Source organism: Onychostoma macrolepis, chromosome 09 (genome assembly GCF_012432095.1).
Source record: "Onychostoma macrolepis isolate SWU-2019 chromosome 09, ASM1243209v1, whole genome shotgun sequence".
Taxonomy (NCBI): domain Eukaryota; kingdom Metazoa; phylum Chordata; class Actinopteri; order Cypriniformes; family Cyprinidae; genus Onychostoma; species Onychostoma macrolepis.
This window is the reverse complement of record NC_081163.1, coordinates 11,303,245-11,322,164: the sequence shown is the minus strand read 5'-3', so window position 1 is coordinate 11,322,164 and position 18,920 is coordinate 11,303,245. Positions and strand designations below refer to the sequence as shown.

The 18,920-nt window shown below is 34.9% G+C and overlaps 1 protein-coding gene across 2 annotated transcripts in view; it reads right to left on the bottom strand.

Moving 5' to 3' along the window:
- Nucleotides 1-10,041: 10,041 nt before the first annotated feature.
- The window catches only part of ralba (v-ral simian leukemia viral oncogene homolog Ba (ras related)), a 28,972-nt gene continuing 20,093 nt past the window's right edge, over nt 10,042-18,920 (bottom strand). For both annotated transcript variants that reach the window (XM_058786891.1, XM_058786890.1), the window contains exons 2-5: nt 12,811-12,980; nt 12,448-12,656; nt 12,127-12,304; nt 10,042-11,179 (exon numbers count right to left, since the gene is read on the bottom strand). In XM_058786891.1, coding sequence (XP_058642874.1) covers nt 11,057-11,179; nt 12,127-12,304; nt 12,448-12,656; nt 12,811-12,924 — 624 coding nt within the window. In that variant the 5' untranslated portion in view covers nt 12,925-12,980 and the 3' untranslated portion in view covers nt 10,042-11,056. The remainder of the gene's footprint in view (nt 11,180-12,126; nt 12,305-12,447; nt 12,657-12,810; nt 12,981-18,920) is intronic.

The window sequence follows — 18,920 nt, the reverse complement described above, 5'->3', positions numbered from 1 at the left end:
GATTTTAATACTAAATCAATTACTCATTTTCCATGACTGACATCTAGTGTGCCTCTATGTGCAGCTGATAAGAGTACAGACAACATATAGCATGTTGCACCATGCTTTGTGATTTTTTTTTTTCGTTTTATTTCATGCGACAGAGGTGTAGTCTAGGCTATCTTCCCTCGGCACAACCGTCGCTACCTCTATTACCCTGTGCTGTCAGGGTCAACAGTCAAAGGCACCTCTGTTCATTCCTCTGCGCCACCGTAGCCCCCCATTATGTGTTGCTGGGACCCAGTTTCAGTCCAGGCCATTTGTCACGTCCAACGAATAACCCACAATCACTTAAAGTCAAAAGAGGCATTGTGCATGGTTGGTTAGCAGTGACCGTCAATGGAACTTTCTGGAATGTGGTTCAGAGGAACAGGGTCTTCATTCCATATCTATTCCACTTCCTTCTCAAACTTCTTCTCGTTTTAAGAAGAAATGAGTGTTTCAAGCATGTATTAATGTGATTTGTCATTGCATAGACAGAGTTTCAAGTAATCATTGCAATGTTGACCTTGGGCGCATTATTGAATTTTCCAGGTAAACATGACATACATAAGTGCAATCCGTCAATGTGATTGTTTTTAAAAGATTTGTTTTTCAGTTTATTTTCAAAAGCATTAGTATTATACCAAGAAAAACATCAGAAATAAATGCACTATTTTGTATCAATAAGCCAATAAAATACCCTCAGACCAACAGAAATTCATTTTAATTAAAGATGTACCAATGTTAACATTCTAGTCAATGCTGATGGGCTGATAATTATTTATTATTTAATTATCATTATATGACCAATAACTGATAAATCATCAACACTGCAATTGTATTAGAATAAATTAAAAAAACATTTTTAAACAAAAATCAGCCATTCTAAATGCTACAATTGATTTTGGACATCACAACATTAAAATGTAAAGTATGAAAAATGGATATTAATTTTGAGATTTGCTAAATATTAAACTATTAGTAGTAATATTAGACTTTACAAAGAATTTAAGTGAATGTTAGATGACAGCAAAGCTAATCTAAAGATAAAAAATAAGGGAAATGAGCATGCACAATTAAATATAATATAGAACACCAATAAATACCAACAGATACTAATAAATAAATAAAATCTCTAATATCAGCCAATAAACAATATCCATTACGCAATGAAAATATATTAAATTACTTAATGTATATTTAAAGTATACAAAATAATATATTATTGATATTTACAAAATATTGGATAATTCATAAGCAATAGGCACTTTCCACATATTGGAAATCGACTTATTGTAATTTATGTAACTTAATAACACTCAATGTAGTTATAAGTTACAAATGTGAAATCTCACTTCCCTGTTGCCATGACTTCAACAAGACTAAAAATCCAAATATTTTAATGTTTTCAGTAAACACTTTATTATTATATACCATCACACATAATTTCTTACACGAAATGTATAACAAACAATAAAGTGAGATTCATGAATTTGCGTTCAGCTTTGTCAACCCATGTTTTAACTCATAAAAGATAAATGAGTTGAGTGTTTCTATTAGCATAGCTATAAGTAAAATTGTAGTGCAGTATATTAAGAAATATATGCGAAATGTTTTTTAATAAATATATATTGCATTATATGTTCCAATATATTCCCATACATTTTCGCTTTGTAAAGGATGACACCAAAATATAGTGCATCCCTAATTTTAATTTAATTTAGATCCACTAGTTATTTTCACTTCAAATCAAATATTAGAATATCCCAAATACTGACATCTGAATGTGATCATATCTAAAGGTATGACACCGGCATTACAAATAAAATAAATATTTGAGATGCAAGCACACAAAGCGAGAGCCAGATTAAGATGCTGGAGACATCAAAGTCTGCATGAAAGGCTGCCTAATTCTTTATCATCACGTTACAACAAGGGGAAGACAGATGCACGCAGAGCTGTTCTATCAGTCAGGTGATTATCTCTCCCTGAGGAATACACCGCTGTCATGCACAACCACTGTATGACTGCAAGATGCAATTAAGACCACCACAGGGTTCTCTGACTGTCATGCACTCAAAACTACACCACATAAACTTATATTTTTATACACACAATGAGACGTCAGAAGTCAGTTTGATTTTGATGAGTAATCACAAATGCATTTTTGGCAAAACTATCTTACAACCGGTAAAATATAAATTAGGACGCAAGAAAAAAAAAAGTGATGTAAATGATCAAATCTATTTATGTTTAACAACTCCAAATTTAGATGATAAGGATGGAAGCAACTATGGAGAGATTTGTAGCTGTATGTTTTAAGGATACAGCAAAAATTGACAGGCTGTCAGTTTCCACACTGTTAAAGGGCTTCAGCAGTCAGTGAAGTGACAGCAAAGAACAGACTGCATTTGTATTCAGCCAAAGTTTAAGCAACATAATTGGTTGGCTCTGTAGTGAACTTCTGTATCCCATGGGACATGATATCTCTCCCAGACTCACAAACTACCACTTTACCGCAGTGGACACGGGAGAATAAAGACAAATTTGGATTCTTGTTTAGACACCGTATTACCTCTTTCTTTAAGGCCATATCTAAAGATTGCTTAAAAGGGAATATTTAAATGCAGTTTAAAGAATTCTTTTTTTTTTTAAACTTGACTTTAAATATCATTTTAGACTGATTAATTCTGCAAGCTGATCCAGTGATTTAATTTCAAGCCATGTTTATCTGAATCTAAAAATGTGAAGTCATTGATTAGTTACAGGTGGGGTAAGTGATTTAAAATGCTTTGCTAAATTAAATATATACATGACAAATAAATTAGGCTATCAAAATCGAGAGCTTGTTTCTTCCTTGTTACAGATTCGAAGAACTTCAGCATTATATCTAATGGATTCTGTGAATGGGTGCCATCAGAATGAGAGTTCAAACAGCTGATTAAAAAATTGCAATAATCCATAAATCATCCACACAACTCCATCAAATAACTACTTCTGAAGTGAAACACTGCATGTTTGTAAGAAACAAATCTATCATTAAGGTATTTTAACTTCATCCATTGTATAAACTGTGCTTAATTTGTGCATATTTCTCATATGATTCAAACAAGACTGGAAAAAGCAATAATATGGATTTTGTATTTTAGCAGGACATTATGCTTTGAAGTTAAAACATCTTAATGATGAATTTGTTTATTAAAAACAAGTTTTTTCAATTGATAGACTGGAGTCATGTGGATTATTGTGATGCTTTTATCAGCTGTTTGGACTCTCATTCTGACGGCACCCATTCACTGCAGAGTATCCATTGGTTAGCAAGTGATGGTGATGACTGCCATATTACAACATTCATCCTCATTTTTCATAAGCTGCACAGAGGACGTCTTCATCTTTAGTAAGTTAAACTATTAGCACTCCTGTAGTCCTAAAATGCTTATTACAGAAAACAGCCATGTTCTGGAAAGCAATGTGCTTAGACTGGGAAAGAGGTGAATTATGCTGCAGGTGTTTCAAGTCCCACAATATTCCACTGTGGTCTGTCAAATTTCACCATTAGTTGCCGTCATATTCGAATGCCTTAAGGTCAGGACTACTCTGTCAGCTGGATTTATCACATTTCAAACCCATCTAGATATATCATCCGACATTCCTCCAGGAAATTTAACGTCAGGGTAATCCATTATTTTTGTGCTCAATCTACATCACTCCAGTTTTTCGTCAGCCACTCGTCTGCCTTTGGTGGAGTGCCTTACACACAACTTCCTCCACGCGGTAAGTCTAGCTCAGCCAGCGCGTAATGACCTCCTCTGGGAGCAGGGCATCTGTCCGTAATGCCTGGCTGTTTGCTCTAATAGGAGTTTGTCATTCTGTGTGTTAACACTAACAGCTCTGATACCCTATAATGTGCAGTCCACCTCTTCTTTAAACCTTATGATTGGTCTACGGGATTCAGATGAAGAGATGTCATTACATGCAATCTTGCTCCATCAGAAGCTCTCTTTCAGCACGCGAATAAGAGGGCAGTGTTTCCAAATCGGAAGATGGATGGAAATTTAGACAGTGGGGGGAAAAAAATTTAATAAACACTTGAAAACATGGTTGGATTTTTTTTATTTGTGGAAAACATGAAAAGATGCAGTTTTCATTTATCGGAACAGAAAACATCACATCTATTGAAAGCTTTCATGGAAGACTTCCAATTAATTTAGTCCACTGTCTTATATATAGATCAGTCATTGCAAAGACTGATGACTAAAACTTTGACATGATGGTCAAGCACATCTCTGCTGATTAGAGACGAATCCAACAAAGTAAAAAGCATCATTAGTCTCCAGGCTCTTTTGAAAGTCGCTGTCAGATATCCTTTAAAAGTTTGTTTTGAAATACTAAAATGAATAAAGATCCATTAGGATCGACTAATGAGTCTACACTGACCCTTGATAGATAATCAAGAAAGCATCACATTTGCTTTTTTTTTTTTTTACGAAAATGTAAACTTTACTCGATGTTAATAGTTCACGCTTTAATTATATCTTATCGTAAGAGGTTTTCAGCTCGGACGACTTGTGCTTGACCTGATTCTGTGGGTAATTAGCAGTTTCTCTGAACGCTGTTTATGGGGTTGTTGAACAGGGCTGTACTCCCAGTGCTGTGTGCTGTAGCTCATCTCTTAAGTCCTCACAACAATAGTGAACAGTGTTATGAATATGCAAAGGAGCGGGTCCCCTCCAGGCCTAATAAACGGAAGCAGTGAGCTCCTATGATTAGATTTCCTCCTCCCTATCGTGGGGGAGTCAGCGGAGGCATGATCTGAGTCTTAAGAACAACAATTAAATGAATAGATGAAATAGTCAATTTGAACTGAAGGACAATATTTTTTATCATTTTAATATTGAGATAATGCTCAGAATTATCTAGAGACACTCCAAATAGCGCTGGGCATATTTGCTGATGCATCATCGTTTAAGGCCATCCATTTAGTGTTTGTCCAATCTGCAGTTTAAAGTCAACTCCAATTACTGATTCGCAACCAAGTTTAAAAGTGAAACAGGATATTCATAGTGGGAGTTGATCAAATGAGTTTGCTAAAACAACACCTAAATAGCTGTTTGGCTATTGGTTAACCAGTAACCCATGTGACACTGGTGGAAAAGGAACACCCTTTTATTGCATTTCAATGAAAGATTATAACAGCTTTTTTTTAACGATGAATTGATTAATAAAAAGACCAGGAATTTGATTGATTGAAAAAATAAATTTACCCCAAAATGACAAGTCTGTCATCATTTATTCAACCTCATGTTGTTCCAAACCTGTATGATTTTCTATTTCGTGAAAAACAAAATTATTTAAAAAAAAATTATAATATCTCGGGGTACATTGCATACAATTAAATATTTGTCTCTAACAGCCTTCAAAAGATTTTATTTCGTGTTCCACCAATAAAACAAAATGTCATAAAGGTTTGGAATGACAAGAAGTTATGTAAATGATAGCAGACTAGTTATTTATACATTTAGTCATTTATATTATACGCAGTATATAAAGAACAATAGAACAACAATTAAAACAATAGTTTCTGTCTGGAAATACTGCAATGAATGAAGATCAATTACTAATAACTCTAAATTGACCCCTGATAGTATATAAAGAACACATCACATTAACCTTTTTTTCCATTAAAAACTTTACTGTGTTCATAGTTCAACCAGTAATTAGATCTTAACATATTGCAAATAAAACCATCGTTGACAACAAAACCCAAAATATGATTTAATGAAAGGATAATTCACCCAGACGATTCTGATAGCCTTTGTACCTTGGTGTTGCCGTTGCTTTCTTTGAACTACAGATGTGCTAAAAAAAGAAACAATGAGCTCAAGAAGGTACTTTTTTAAGACTATACTAATGAAAAACATGCAGTGCCTTGAGTTAGCTCTGCATCTGACCCAATATCAGAAATCTCATCTATCAGAAACTCTGAGGTGTTTCATTGTACTTCTGTGAAACTTTTAAAGTGTCAAAGTCTTATCGGCTTTACTGTCCTACTTTGCTATTTCATCCTCCGGAAAGAAGAAGTGGTCAGTGGCAGTAACAACTTACACTATGTCCCAGCAAGACCATGCAGGCCTTCACATCTAACATCGGCAGGGCTCGAGGCTCTGTGTGACAGTCTCCAGGCTGAGCGCTGATTCACTTTTTCCCTGCTGATATTTCCATCTCGGCCGCTATCAGTTAATGAGGCTCATACTGTGGTTCTGCACCTGCGGAGAACTGCAGAATCAATCTGGAGGACTGCTGGACTACAAAGAGATCTTCAGCACCATGGACAGAGATTCAATCATCAGCCTAGAGCCTCATCTGTCCTGTCTGAGGAGCTCAAAGGAGCATTTTGCACCAACTCATTTAAATAATGAAATGCCATTTTACACAGGTAACATAAATATAACTATTGTAATGGATAAAAGCATATGCTAGGCAAATTACAAGCTAAGCAAGTTGCATTACTTTTTAGTGGCAGTAAGAGAGATAGAATGACAGATAGATAGTTACAAAATGTATAGAATGATAGAACGACAGATATAAAAACGTATAGATAGAATGATAGATAGACAGAGACAGACAGTTAGATAAAACGATAGATAGAACGATAGAAAATCTATAGAATGATAGATAGAACGATAGATATAAAAACATAGATACTGATAGATAGATAGACAGATACAACAATTATACAACCATAGAACAATAGATAAGAGAGATAGAATGACAGACAGATACAAAATGTATAGAATGATAGATTTAAAACGTATAGATAGAACGATAGAAAGACAGATAGATACAAAAATTATAGAATGATAGATAGAACGACAGATATAAAAACGTATAGACAGAACAATAGATAGACCGATAGACAGACATACATACAGAACGACAGATAGAACGATACAAATCTATAGAATGATAGATAGAACGATAGATATAAAAACGTATAGATAGAACGATAGAAAGACAGACAGATAGATACAAAAATTATAGAACTAGATAGATAGTTAATAGATAGAATATTTCATCATATTTTTAGGGTGCTTCGCCAATGTCTGCTTTGCATAATTGCATAATTTGCATAATTTCTTTCAAACAATGCAGACAACATGCGCAAACAAACGACAATCAGCGAGTGCAATTCATTCTTCGTGATTTCCCCCCTTAGACCTCAGAGTATAGCATTTATCAGTTCTGTTTTAAAATGAGCAATTTGCAGCTTGCGAAATAATGGCTATAAGATTTATTCAAAGTGTCGTTCGGCGAAGAAACCAGAGATGGAATATTCAGTCTAGAGATATTAGGATATTAGAGAAGGATATTGCTTGCTTTTATACAAAAATATGGCTGCAATAATGCTCAACACAAACAGCTGAAGTTTTTTAATAAGAGTCTAATACAAACACTCAAGTGAGTGAATATTAAGAGCAGCGCTACAGATCCGCACAGCGATGGTGTGATCGTATCAGGGAAAATGTCATGTGCCTTATTAGTGTCTACCTGCAGATAGATGAGAATCGGCGGCTGACCTCTTTGCTTTCCTGCAACTCAAATTTTGTCAGAAATCATTAGAGAAAAAGGCATGATCAATCACAAAAATATACTTTCAGAAGACAGAAGCAAGGGGAAAAAAGCAGGATGCTTTTGTGTGGAATATGACGAGGAGGAGGAAATATCCTCTATTATCTGATTTTTAAAGGTTCACTGGCTTTGGGAGTCATAATAATGATATGAGTGCATAAACTCACAGAAAACTATAAAAAACTAAATGCCCAGAGGGAGACTTCTTGAGACATTTGGTTGAAATGGGAGGTCTTGAAAAACAAAATTCTTCTGCCTCTGAACTGTAACCACAAACACAAATGTTCCCCAAGATTGTCTTAAAATGAAACTAATATCAGAGCGGTTTTCAGATCTTACTTTTGTTGTTATGGTTGCTTTACCAGAAAGCTCTTATAAAAATGAAGACCATCTTCTGTTGATTAAGGAAGTTTGATGACCTCAATCATGTACCACTGCAATATTCATAGTGCAAACGGTGAATGCAAAAGGACATCTGAAAGAAGCCATTTTAACAAATCAATATGAAATATGAAATATTTTCAAACTCACCCACTACGTCTTCCATTATTTATAACTTTCTCACATGTTTTGTAGTTCTGTACGGGTTTGCACTCATTAAGTCCACATCACAAATAATAGGAAGCAGAGACCTTGTCTAAAGCATAATAAATTATCTTTCATCACACTGATAGATAAATACATACAACCAATCAAATTCTCCTTTACAATGGGAATTTTGCAGATGATAGTCCATAACCCTTTATTATTTTGCAACTTCTTATTCTGCCACATCTTTGTGAATGTTTTAGCTTTATTCTTTTAAATATAGAGAGAAACAAATGAAAAAAAAAAACACTTTGAAACAAATATTTGACAGAAATAATAAGATTGAAGGTTATTTAATAGTTTGAATAAATATAAGATTATTTGTTAATGCATAATGTTTATACCAAATAGTGTGTCGCTGATGCCACTCTAATGGCTTTAGAGAGGATGTATAAATAAATTAAACATGGAAAAGCATGGAAGGTTTCTTAATGCTAATGGCAAGAGGTTGATTTCAGTGCAAAACACTTGGTCTCAAAACTTAATGTTTCTTAATTACAGAAGACAACTCGAACATAGTGTATAATCATGCATAACCTTGCCTAATTGTAGTCACCATTAAGGTACTTATTGGCCAGTGTTACTAAATGCCGTGCACAAATGGCATGCATTAGAAACCACTGATCCTGATCAATACATCCAGAAACAGCTCCATGTTGCAGCAAGCAGCACAATCTGAATCGGTGTATGTGGAAACACCATGACTGCCATCCAGTGGTACACTGAGGTTTACCAGCACTACTGATTTAACAGAGGGGTCTTTGTTCATCTGCTGCTGTCAGAACAGAATATTCAGGATGCAGAAGTATTCAGACAAAATAAAAATAAAAATAAAAATAAATAAACGGTACTAACCTGATGATTACTTTGTGGTGAAATGTTTATATTCTCTCCCTCTCTGATTTTTATACATTTGCAAGGAAGACCGAAACTACATACTGATGAATTTGAGACCCAACACTAATAGAAACAAATCAAGACTAGTTCATTTACTTATTAAAATGAAACATTATTTTAGTTTTACATCTAAAATGTAAATCTGTATGGCCCACACCAAGTGTGTTATAATAATAAATGTCATAGTTAATAAGAATAAAATAAAACAATGATAATAAAAAATAAAACTATATACTATAGTATATTTAAATATACTATAAAACTATAGACTAATAATAATAATGATGATAGTAAAACAAGTATTTTTAATACTAAAAAATATTACAATTGTTGTTAATCATTACAAGCGATAAATAATAAACAAAATATACTGTTTTTATTAAAAATAATGATAATAATACAACAATAACAATATTGATAACAGAAAATTACATATATTTTTTAAAAGTATTATTATTTATAAAACAAAAATATATTATGGTTATTATTGTTAATTATATATTAAAACAACAATGACGAAAATGTTAAACAAAAAATACTTGATAACAATAATAAAAACAAATAATTTATTAAATATTACAATTTAATATATTTATACAACAATTTATTTATACGTTGTTGTTATTATTATTATTATTATTATTAATGACAACAACAATAACATTGTTAAAGTTAACTGTAAAGTTATAATAGCAGTACCACAGTCTATTACCCTAAGAAAACACTATAGTTATTAACCTAATACAGGGTATGGCAAATTGTTATAACCTTTACTTTTTGCTTCATAAGGGTCTTATGAAAAACATTTTAAAGAAATTGTTAGCATTCTAGAAATTGATTTCCATGTTAGGTACCAATTGTTCAAATTCAATGAATCCCAGAAGTGAAAAACAAGTGATACAAAAGGAGAAAAAAAAAAGTGTTTATTTGGCAACATATTTTGCAGGTTTTCTTCTAAAAGCCAGTGGAAAACTACAATACAAATTGTAGTCTAGGTTAGGTGATATTTGTATAAAAGAGCAGTTTTAAATTACTGGTGAAACCGCAGCTCCGAGCTCAGAGTGCTAAACAAACACTAAAGAAAATGTGTCTTATGTTCAGTCTGAAAATGCAGCGAAGCGCTTTTAGTCATGGTGCTTGTTGGCACATTTTCACACAGAATACATTCTTCTCATAAGACAGTGGTGGAAATGTAACAAGTGCTACAAAAATATTTCAATAAAACACGAAAGCATAAAGGCAGATCAGTTCACAGAGGTTAGTAACTTGCAGTTAGGCATGAGGACTTCCTGAAAAGATATATTTATGAACCATCAGGGGGCACTATTAGTCCATGCACTCTGCAGGCACTCTGTCCTCAATACCACGTGTGCTTTTCAATGGCGTCATCCATAGTCTAAAAACCACAGTACTACCACATTACATCTTGATCTGCAAAAACATTTCTTGCTTTCTATGCATTGATGGTGTCAACAGTTCTTGAAATAAAATGGTTAGATTTTAAAAAAACCTAACTCAAAAATACTCAAAAGGCGTGCAATAAAAGAAATTAAGAGATCACTTTGCCTACTGTACTAAAGACGATTTCTACTTAAAACTGTCAGGAAGAGATAAATTACAGAGCAATAAAGTTAGTGTTGGGCACATGTTGGCCAACTACATTTCACGAAGTCCTAAAGTGCCAGTCATCAACCAGTAGCCATACAGTGGTCATCTTCTGTTAAAAAGTATGCATACCATTCAGTCTTGGCCTAGTCTAGTTATCTGAAATGAAAAGGGAATGAAAGATTGTGGTAAAGGCTTACCTTGACCAGTACAAAACCTTACTAATCAAGTTTTGATTTTAACAAAGCAAAAGGGCTCTGATGGAGTTTCCCACAGAGTTGCAAGTAGATTTGGTGGGGAAAAGTCCAAGTGCAGTTCAAAGTAAACAGCATCGCTCTTTGAAGCTCTTCTTATTCTTCTTATTTTTTCCCTTCCCGTTTTTGTCCTTATTTTCTGACATCTTTTTAGCACGGACTTCCCTCATTAGATCAAAAAATACCTTTGGAAACACAAAGGGTTCATTATTGTGCAGTATGACAAGGTTGTTAAAATTAATGAATAAAAACAAATGAGCAGTGCAAAAAATATTTGCATTAAAAATAAAATAAATAAATAATAATAAGCAAAATTAAAGAGAAACACTATTTCTGTTGTTTCCCTTCCCAGTTCAAATTTCCCTTTGAATGATTGAAAAGAAATTAAATCAAAAGGAAAGAAAGAAAGAAAGAAAGAAAGAAAGAAAGAAAGAAAGAAAGAAAGAAAGAAAGAAAGAAAGAAAGAAAGAAAGAAAGAAAGAAAGAAAGAAAGAAAGAAAGAAAGAAAGAAAGAAAGAAAGAAAGAAAGAAAGAAAGAAAGAAAGAAAGAAAGAAAGAAAGAAAGAAAGAAAGAAAGAAAGAAAGAAAGAAAGAAAGAAAGGAGGCAAAAAAAAAAAAATACTAGCAAGGACTTGAACAAAACAGGAAAGCGCAACTCCATTGTGATATAAAAACAAAAGATAAACAGATAGAATTAAAAGAAAATTTCTATTGTTTGCTGAACAGCCTCTCTACTAATTTTGTGGCACTAGAGTAGCTACATATTGATAAAATACTTCCATCAGAAACTGTATTACACAGAAAATATTCCAAAACCGGATTCTGCTACATTTAATAAACTGTAGCCACTATCATCATGCTGTTGTCAAGGCATCCATAATTCCACAATAAAGACGAGATGCATTTTATAAAAGCAAGTGTATGGTTATACACAGTACCACAAATTGTTCCATTGCTATGTGGTAACTAAACAAGAAACAAAACTAAATGGTAATACTGAAGTTATTTAAAAGATTTAAAAAAACTTTATACACCAGAAAAAAAAAAAATTAACCCGAGACAAATAGACAAACTATCTAAAATCTAAATTGAAAAAAAAAAAAAAAAAAAAAAAAAAAGGCACAAATATTACCTTGTCCACATTGGCCCGTGTCTTGGCAGAAGTCTCTACATACTGCACACCACACTCTTCTGCTTTTCCTCTGGCCTCGTCCACTGAAACCTGCCTCCGATCCTCAAGGTCCGACTTATTTCCAACCAAAAGCAGTGGAATCTTATCCTCCTCAGCTTTAACCCGCAGGATCTGCTCCCTGTAACACACACAGATACGCTTAATGTTGAGTGATCCAGTTTTCCAACTATACTAGGTCAGTTTTCCAACTATACTGAGATCCAATTTTCCAATTGTACTAGCTTATGCTTAAAGTAGTTAGAATGGTGCAATCCCACTGACCTGAATTCTGCTGTGGCCGTGAAAGACTCGTGCTCTGTTATGGAGAACACCAACAGGAAACCCTCTCCGCTACGGAAATAGTTGTCTCGGATAGCCGCATAGTCTTCCTGCCCAGCTGTGTCCAAAATGTCAATCTGCACCTCTTCTCCATCCAACACCACTTTCTTCCTGTAGCTGTCGGCCTTTGTGGGCTCATAATCTTCAACAAACTGAGGGACAGAAAATAGCAATAATCACTACTGTTAAATAAACCAAGGCAATGCATCTTGAAGACTTTTTTTGACACTTATGGAATAAGTGAAGCCTCTACAAAAAAAAAAAAAAAAAACCTTTTTGTATCTGCCAGATGGTCTGTTGACTTACCTCATCATACATAAACTGAAGGGTAAGAGCAGACTTTCCTACGCCTCCGCTGCCCACCATAATGACCTTGTGCAGGGCGAGGGAGCTCTGACCCTTACTCTTATTGGCTGCCATATTTAATTGCCTTCCTCAGGTACACCACAGGACGCCCACAGACAATCTGGCACCACCTGTGGAGAAACAAAACCATTATGGAGAGGCTGAACCTTCAACAAAAGCTCAGGTGTGCAGTTGAACTTTCATTTGCATTCATGGTTCTTAAATCATACAGCAAAATAAATTGTATCGTGTTGGATCCAAACATTTTACTTTAAGAATTAACAATTTATACATTTGAACAAAAACATTCATTTGTAATGGAAATCCATATGGCATGTTTCTTAATAAATTCACCATAAATAGATGCACAAAGAGAACACAAAGATCCTGTTAGATAACAATGGTTTATTGCTTAGCACTAAGAGGAAACTAATTATTTAGTAGGCTTCCTCTTGCCATTCATTAACCACATTTACACACACACCCAAAAAAAATTAATACACAACATTTCTTTTTTTTTTTTTTGCCATTTACTAGATGATCCATACCACAGTAACCTATAAAGAAGAAACAAAGACCCAAATATTATTTAAATACAATATCATGATGTACTTGGGAAATGCATTGGAGTACAATGTACATCAAGTCATCTAAAAGCGTATTTCAATTTGCATTATTTGCATCCTCTTCTGGGAAAACACTTATCTTTGAAAGTAAAATCTTGTTGGTGAAAAGCCCTGCAATTATTTTTATAAGCAGAACTGGTCCTTTCCCCATCTACAACATCTAAAGTTGAGCGCACCTTAAAACAAAACAAAAAAAAAACCCATCATGCCACAGTGTGGTTTCACCCAATGTGAACAGTGATCAGTACACTAAAATAGCATTTTATAAATGATGCAAAATGTGTACTAATGAAGCCTGCTAATTATGCTGAATTTACATGTTTCAAATAAATATGATTGTACCATCCTCTTTGGAGAACCATAGCTGATTAATGAGGATAATCCAAACAGCTGGGCTAATTCTGCATCTTGCTATGATTCATAAGACCACTGAAGAACATTCATATTAGCCTTCTTAAGCAGAGGAAAGGAGAACATGACCCACTGCTTCCAGCTATTGTTCCTGGTGGCCCCTCAAAAAAAAAAAAAGGGCCTAAATAGGAAACTGGGGCACTGTGCAGGAAGAGGTAAGAATCTGCTAACGAAGGCTTATTTAAAGATGTCAATTTAAGATGCTTGGTGTCTCTTAACTATAAGGGTGGACAAATATAAATATATATATATATATATATATATATATATATATATATATATAAAATAAAGTAGCCTAACTGGTACAACTTTATTTTTTACAATACCATGCTAAAAACCAGAGATAATAGCATGATGATTATTTTTGAAAGAAACCACTCAAACTTCTCACCGCTGCTGAACTTATTTAATCACAAATATTATTACAATTTATAATAACTGTTTTGAATATATTTTAAAATGTCATTTATTCCTCTGATAGCAAAGGTGAATTTTCAGCAGGCACTACTTTAGTTTAAGGGTCACATCATCCTTCAGAAATCATTCCAATATGATGATTTAGTGTTCAAGTAACATCTCTTATTATTAATATTAATAATGGTAAAAACAGTTCTGATGATTAATATTTTTGTGGAGACCATTTTTCCCCAGAGAGTTTAAAGGAGCAACATTTATTTGATATATAAATCTTCTGTAACAGTGCAAGTCTGCCACTTTTGATCGCCTGAATACATCCTTGCTAAAATATTTACTTATTTATTTGAAGAAAGAATTTCATAAATTAAAATTGCTGACCCCAAACATTTGAATATAAATAATTAACATTAAAAAAATGATACAAATGGTTGTAGATACCAGCACTTTCTAAAGATTATATGGGAAAATAGCCGGTAAAGATTTAACTGGTAAAATCCAAATGACAAGGCAGTACAACACATGCACAATGTCATCGTCGTTGCATAAAATGCCAGTTAAACAGGGTTAAACAGGGGCTGGGCATGCTAAAATGATGGCAGATCTGACCTACATATGCACACTTCTCAAGTACAACCGGATGGCGACCAGCTTCTGAAATATTAATGACGGCCCTCCCCCTCCCCCAGCTGGTGGAATTCGTTAGGATTCCCTCAGTACTGTCCACATTCTGCTACACTCGTTCATCACCAAACCCCTGTGAGCAGGGTCTGTGGAGCTGCCGTGCCACTAAAAGCAATGAGCGCTCTTCAGTAGTCACAGGTGAGCCTCTCTACACCTGAGAGAGAAGCGCAGAGATCAATCTATTCCCATGCAGCACAGATTCTCTTATTTTTAGCTGTTTAAATGGATGCCAGTTTAGAAGAGGGTCGCTGATTTCATGCACAAGAGAGGGTGATGCCCTCTGCTTGAGTGGAGTGGCGAGCTGACCTATTCGGCCTCACCCTCTCTGACTGCAGGCCTGCTGTGGACAATCATGGCACACCTCAGGAGCTCAAGCATTGATAACGAAGAGGCCAGAGAAAAGCAGAGGTGACAGTGCCAGCATTAGTTCATATGGCACACTTCATCCACTGATAAAGCTTTCAGAGAATAAACATTACAAGACAGAATGTACAAGCTAAATTATCACCATTATCGGGCTTTAACTACATTAAGATGATCTGGTATGAGCTGCACAAGAATAAAAACTAAAAAGTAGTGTGTAATACCTACTGCACTAATAGTTCACGCATAGGCATACAGAAAAACTAATGATTTTCTCTCACATGTATTCCCTTCTGTGTAGTTCCTTTTTTTTTTAGATTGTACAATCTTCTCTAAACGGAAGAGATTGTTCCACTTAATTGTGTTTGCCACTTTAACAGTGGTTCCGTAACTTACTTACTCACACTTACTGATAAATACACAACTTTGTTGCATTAAATATTAAACTCATACGGGCTTAACTTAGATTAAAACTTTGTGTGCTTGCAAGTAAGCATTTACAAAACTGAGCCAGAACCTGAGGTTTGTATAAATAGGACTGTACAAATTTATGCCAAAATGAAATGTCTAAATGTTTTTAAAAGAAATCTCTTATGCTCACCGTGACTGTATTTATTTGATCAAAAACACAGTAAAACAGACAGTAAATATTGAGAATTCAAAATGACGGTTTCTATGTTATTACCACTGTAAAATATAATTGAATCCTGTTATAAAGATGAATTTTCAACAGCCATTACTCCAATCTTCATTGTCACATGATCCTTTAGAAATGTTTGTTTGGTGCTCAAGTATACATTTTAAAAACAGTTATGCTGCTTAATAGTTTTGTGGAAACCGTGATAGATTTCTTTTCAGGATTATTTATTTTATGAATAGAACATTCAAAACAACAATTTATTTGAAATCAATTTTTGTAACCAGAGCCGGCCCAAGGCATAAGCGAACCAAGTGGCTGCTTAGGGCCCCGTGGCCACCAGAGGGCCCCCCAAGAGTAGCCTACATGTTTTTTTTATTTTATTTTAATTCGTGATATATTATGTCAATGGACAGTGGTAATTATACGAAGGCGCAATATTAAATAATCTATACATATAATTTTATTATTTACATAGCGACATGTCATGCAGGCACAATAATGGCCATGTTGATAATATACGCTGGACGCTGCTGTGTGGATCTGTCGGAATAACATCACGTAAATTGACCTATTTCTCCCGAAATACATGAAAGTAAGTGGCCAGTTAGCTGGGAGAAAATCAGAGTAAACTTTATAGTAACCTACATAATGTGCATTTGATAGGAATAAAACACGTCGTCCATTAATTGAAAGGATTATTATTGCCGCTTTCCATAGAAATCAGTGTAGCCTATTTAACAAACTAAATGTATTTTTTACTTGACTGAAGTGAATTTAAATGTCTGAGACCTAAAATAAACTTTATTCAGTTGAAAACACTGAACAGTTATGAAATATGAAAAGCACTGAGCACGTCTTTCTTTTTTCCTCTGAGCTCATCTTTCTCAGGCTCAGCGCCAGCCAAAGCGTTTTGTGTCAAAGGGTTAAAATCGATTGCGTTTTGGGGGTGAAGGGGGGACAAATTCAACATGGGGGTTTTGTGGCACAAATCAGGGGTGCGTTTCTCAAAACTATCGTTAGCTAAGACAGAACTTGTGACCATAGTTGTTGTTGGGAAACGCACCCTTGATCAGATCAGACAGGCAAACAAACAAACAAAAGTAAGCAACAAAGCTACAACAAATAAAACTGATAATGGGTTTGTTAGATTTATAATGTGCAAATAATCAAGCTTTGACAATAACCAGTCATATTGGCGGCACCGAGGGGCCCCCAAATAAAATTCTGCTTAGGGCCCCATAAAGGTTTGGGCCGGCCCTGTTTGTAACCATGTAAAAGTTTAATTCAATGCATCCTTGATGAATGAAATGTTTTTGAAAGGTAGTGTACAATGTTTTAATTCTAATAAAATTATCATGCTCAAAACTAACAAACTCATCTCAAACTTCAGTGTAAGTTTTGTAGTACTAAAGCCAAACTGTCTTGCAGAAGAAATATTGGAGAATAAGCTATGAATGAGTTTTGGATGAAGCTGTAAATCTGAAATGGAGTCTACAAACAAACAAACAAACAAACACACACACACATCGTTTGACACGCTGTGCAAGAGGAAAAACCTGACCTACAGGAAACCAGATGACTTTTCGCTAAGCTAGGCTTATTTGGAACTTCCTGCCAGATTGATGGGAAAAACAGCGGGAAAAACTGGGCCAAAGCCTGATACGGCTCCAAACATCCCCTCTTCTCCCCTTCCAAATCGTACTCTTACTTCCCTGCATACTTTCCATGTACGCTCGCATACCCTTGAGACCAGTGCCAGCTGGGAACAGACAGCAGAGATAAGCTCTCATCTGCAACAGAGACCTAAGCCTAGAGTACTGCAAAAGGAATGTACAGCGGGGGAACAAATACAGTACAAATAAATAACATGAGGCAGTACAGGTAGGTTATAAGCATTGATTCTGCAGGAATGCACTGGTGAAGAATGGGTAAACAAACAATGCGTTTTATTTATTCTATATACACATGAGAGAGGCAGAAAGCACTCTCTTCAGATTCTTCTGGCGAGTGCGAGTAGAAGCATACATCAAAATAAAACAGCTACACCAAGGGTATGATACATTTCAGGAAGTGCAATAACAGTAAACTGCCAATAAGAGGTTTGAAAAAAAGAGAATACACTAGTAACAGAGCAATAACAAATCAGTCAGAAAACACCTCTGACATAACTGTTTACTGATATGAGCCACTCCTTTCTTCCCAAACTGCATCATAGGCCTATTTTCCAAACTTCGAGGAACACACATGCCCTTACAGAAGGGTGCAATTAGGCTATAGGCAAACTCAAGGAAAATGTGATTCTTCTTCTGGTCCTAAAATATATGATGATTGAAAAAAAAAATAATAAAAAATTACTTTGATTAATCAACACTTACAGAAGTATATGGCCGCCTTTTAAACAAACTAGGGCTGCAACAACGAATCGATTAAATCGATAAAAATCGATTACTAAAAGCGTTGGCAACGAATTTCATAATCGATTCGTTGTGTCGCGCAACGCGGAGACGTTTGATTATTTAAAAAAAAAAAAAAAACTTTAGTTGAGCGCGGAACGGAGTGAACACACTCGGTCTCTCTCGCGCACGGATGCTAGCAGAGTTTGGCGCCTCATAAAAAAAAAAAAAAAAAAAAAAAAAAAAAAAACGAGCGGAGGTAGAGGAAAGATACATGGCGGAGGCAGAGAAATCCGTGCGACCCAAGTCATCCAAGGTGTGGGAGCAGGGGCGGCGTTTGCGTATGGCAGAGTATGGCAGTTGCCATACCCTAGCCCAGTCGGGTGCTGTGAAAAATTATCCAAACTTGAGTCGATTATAATTCGTTTTTATTATTTTAAATCATTGAGTTTTAAAAATAGTAAACCAATGATAAGCATTAAAATAACGTGTCAGTAAAACTTCGTAACGCCATTGGATCATCGAGCTCTCAGCGAAACC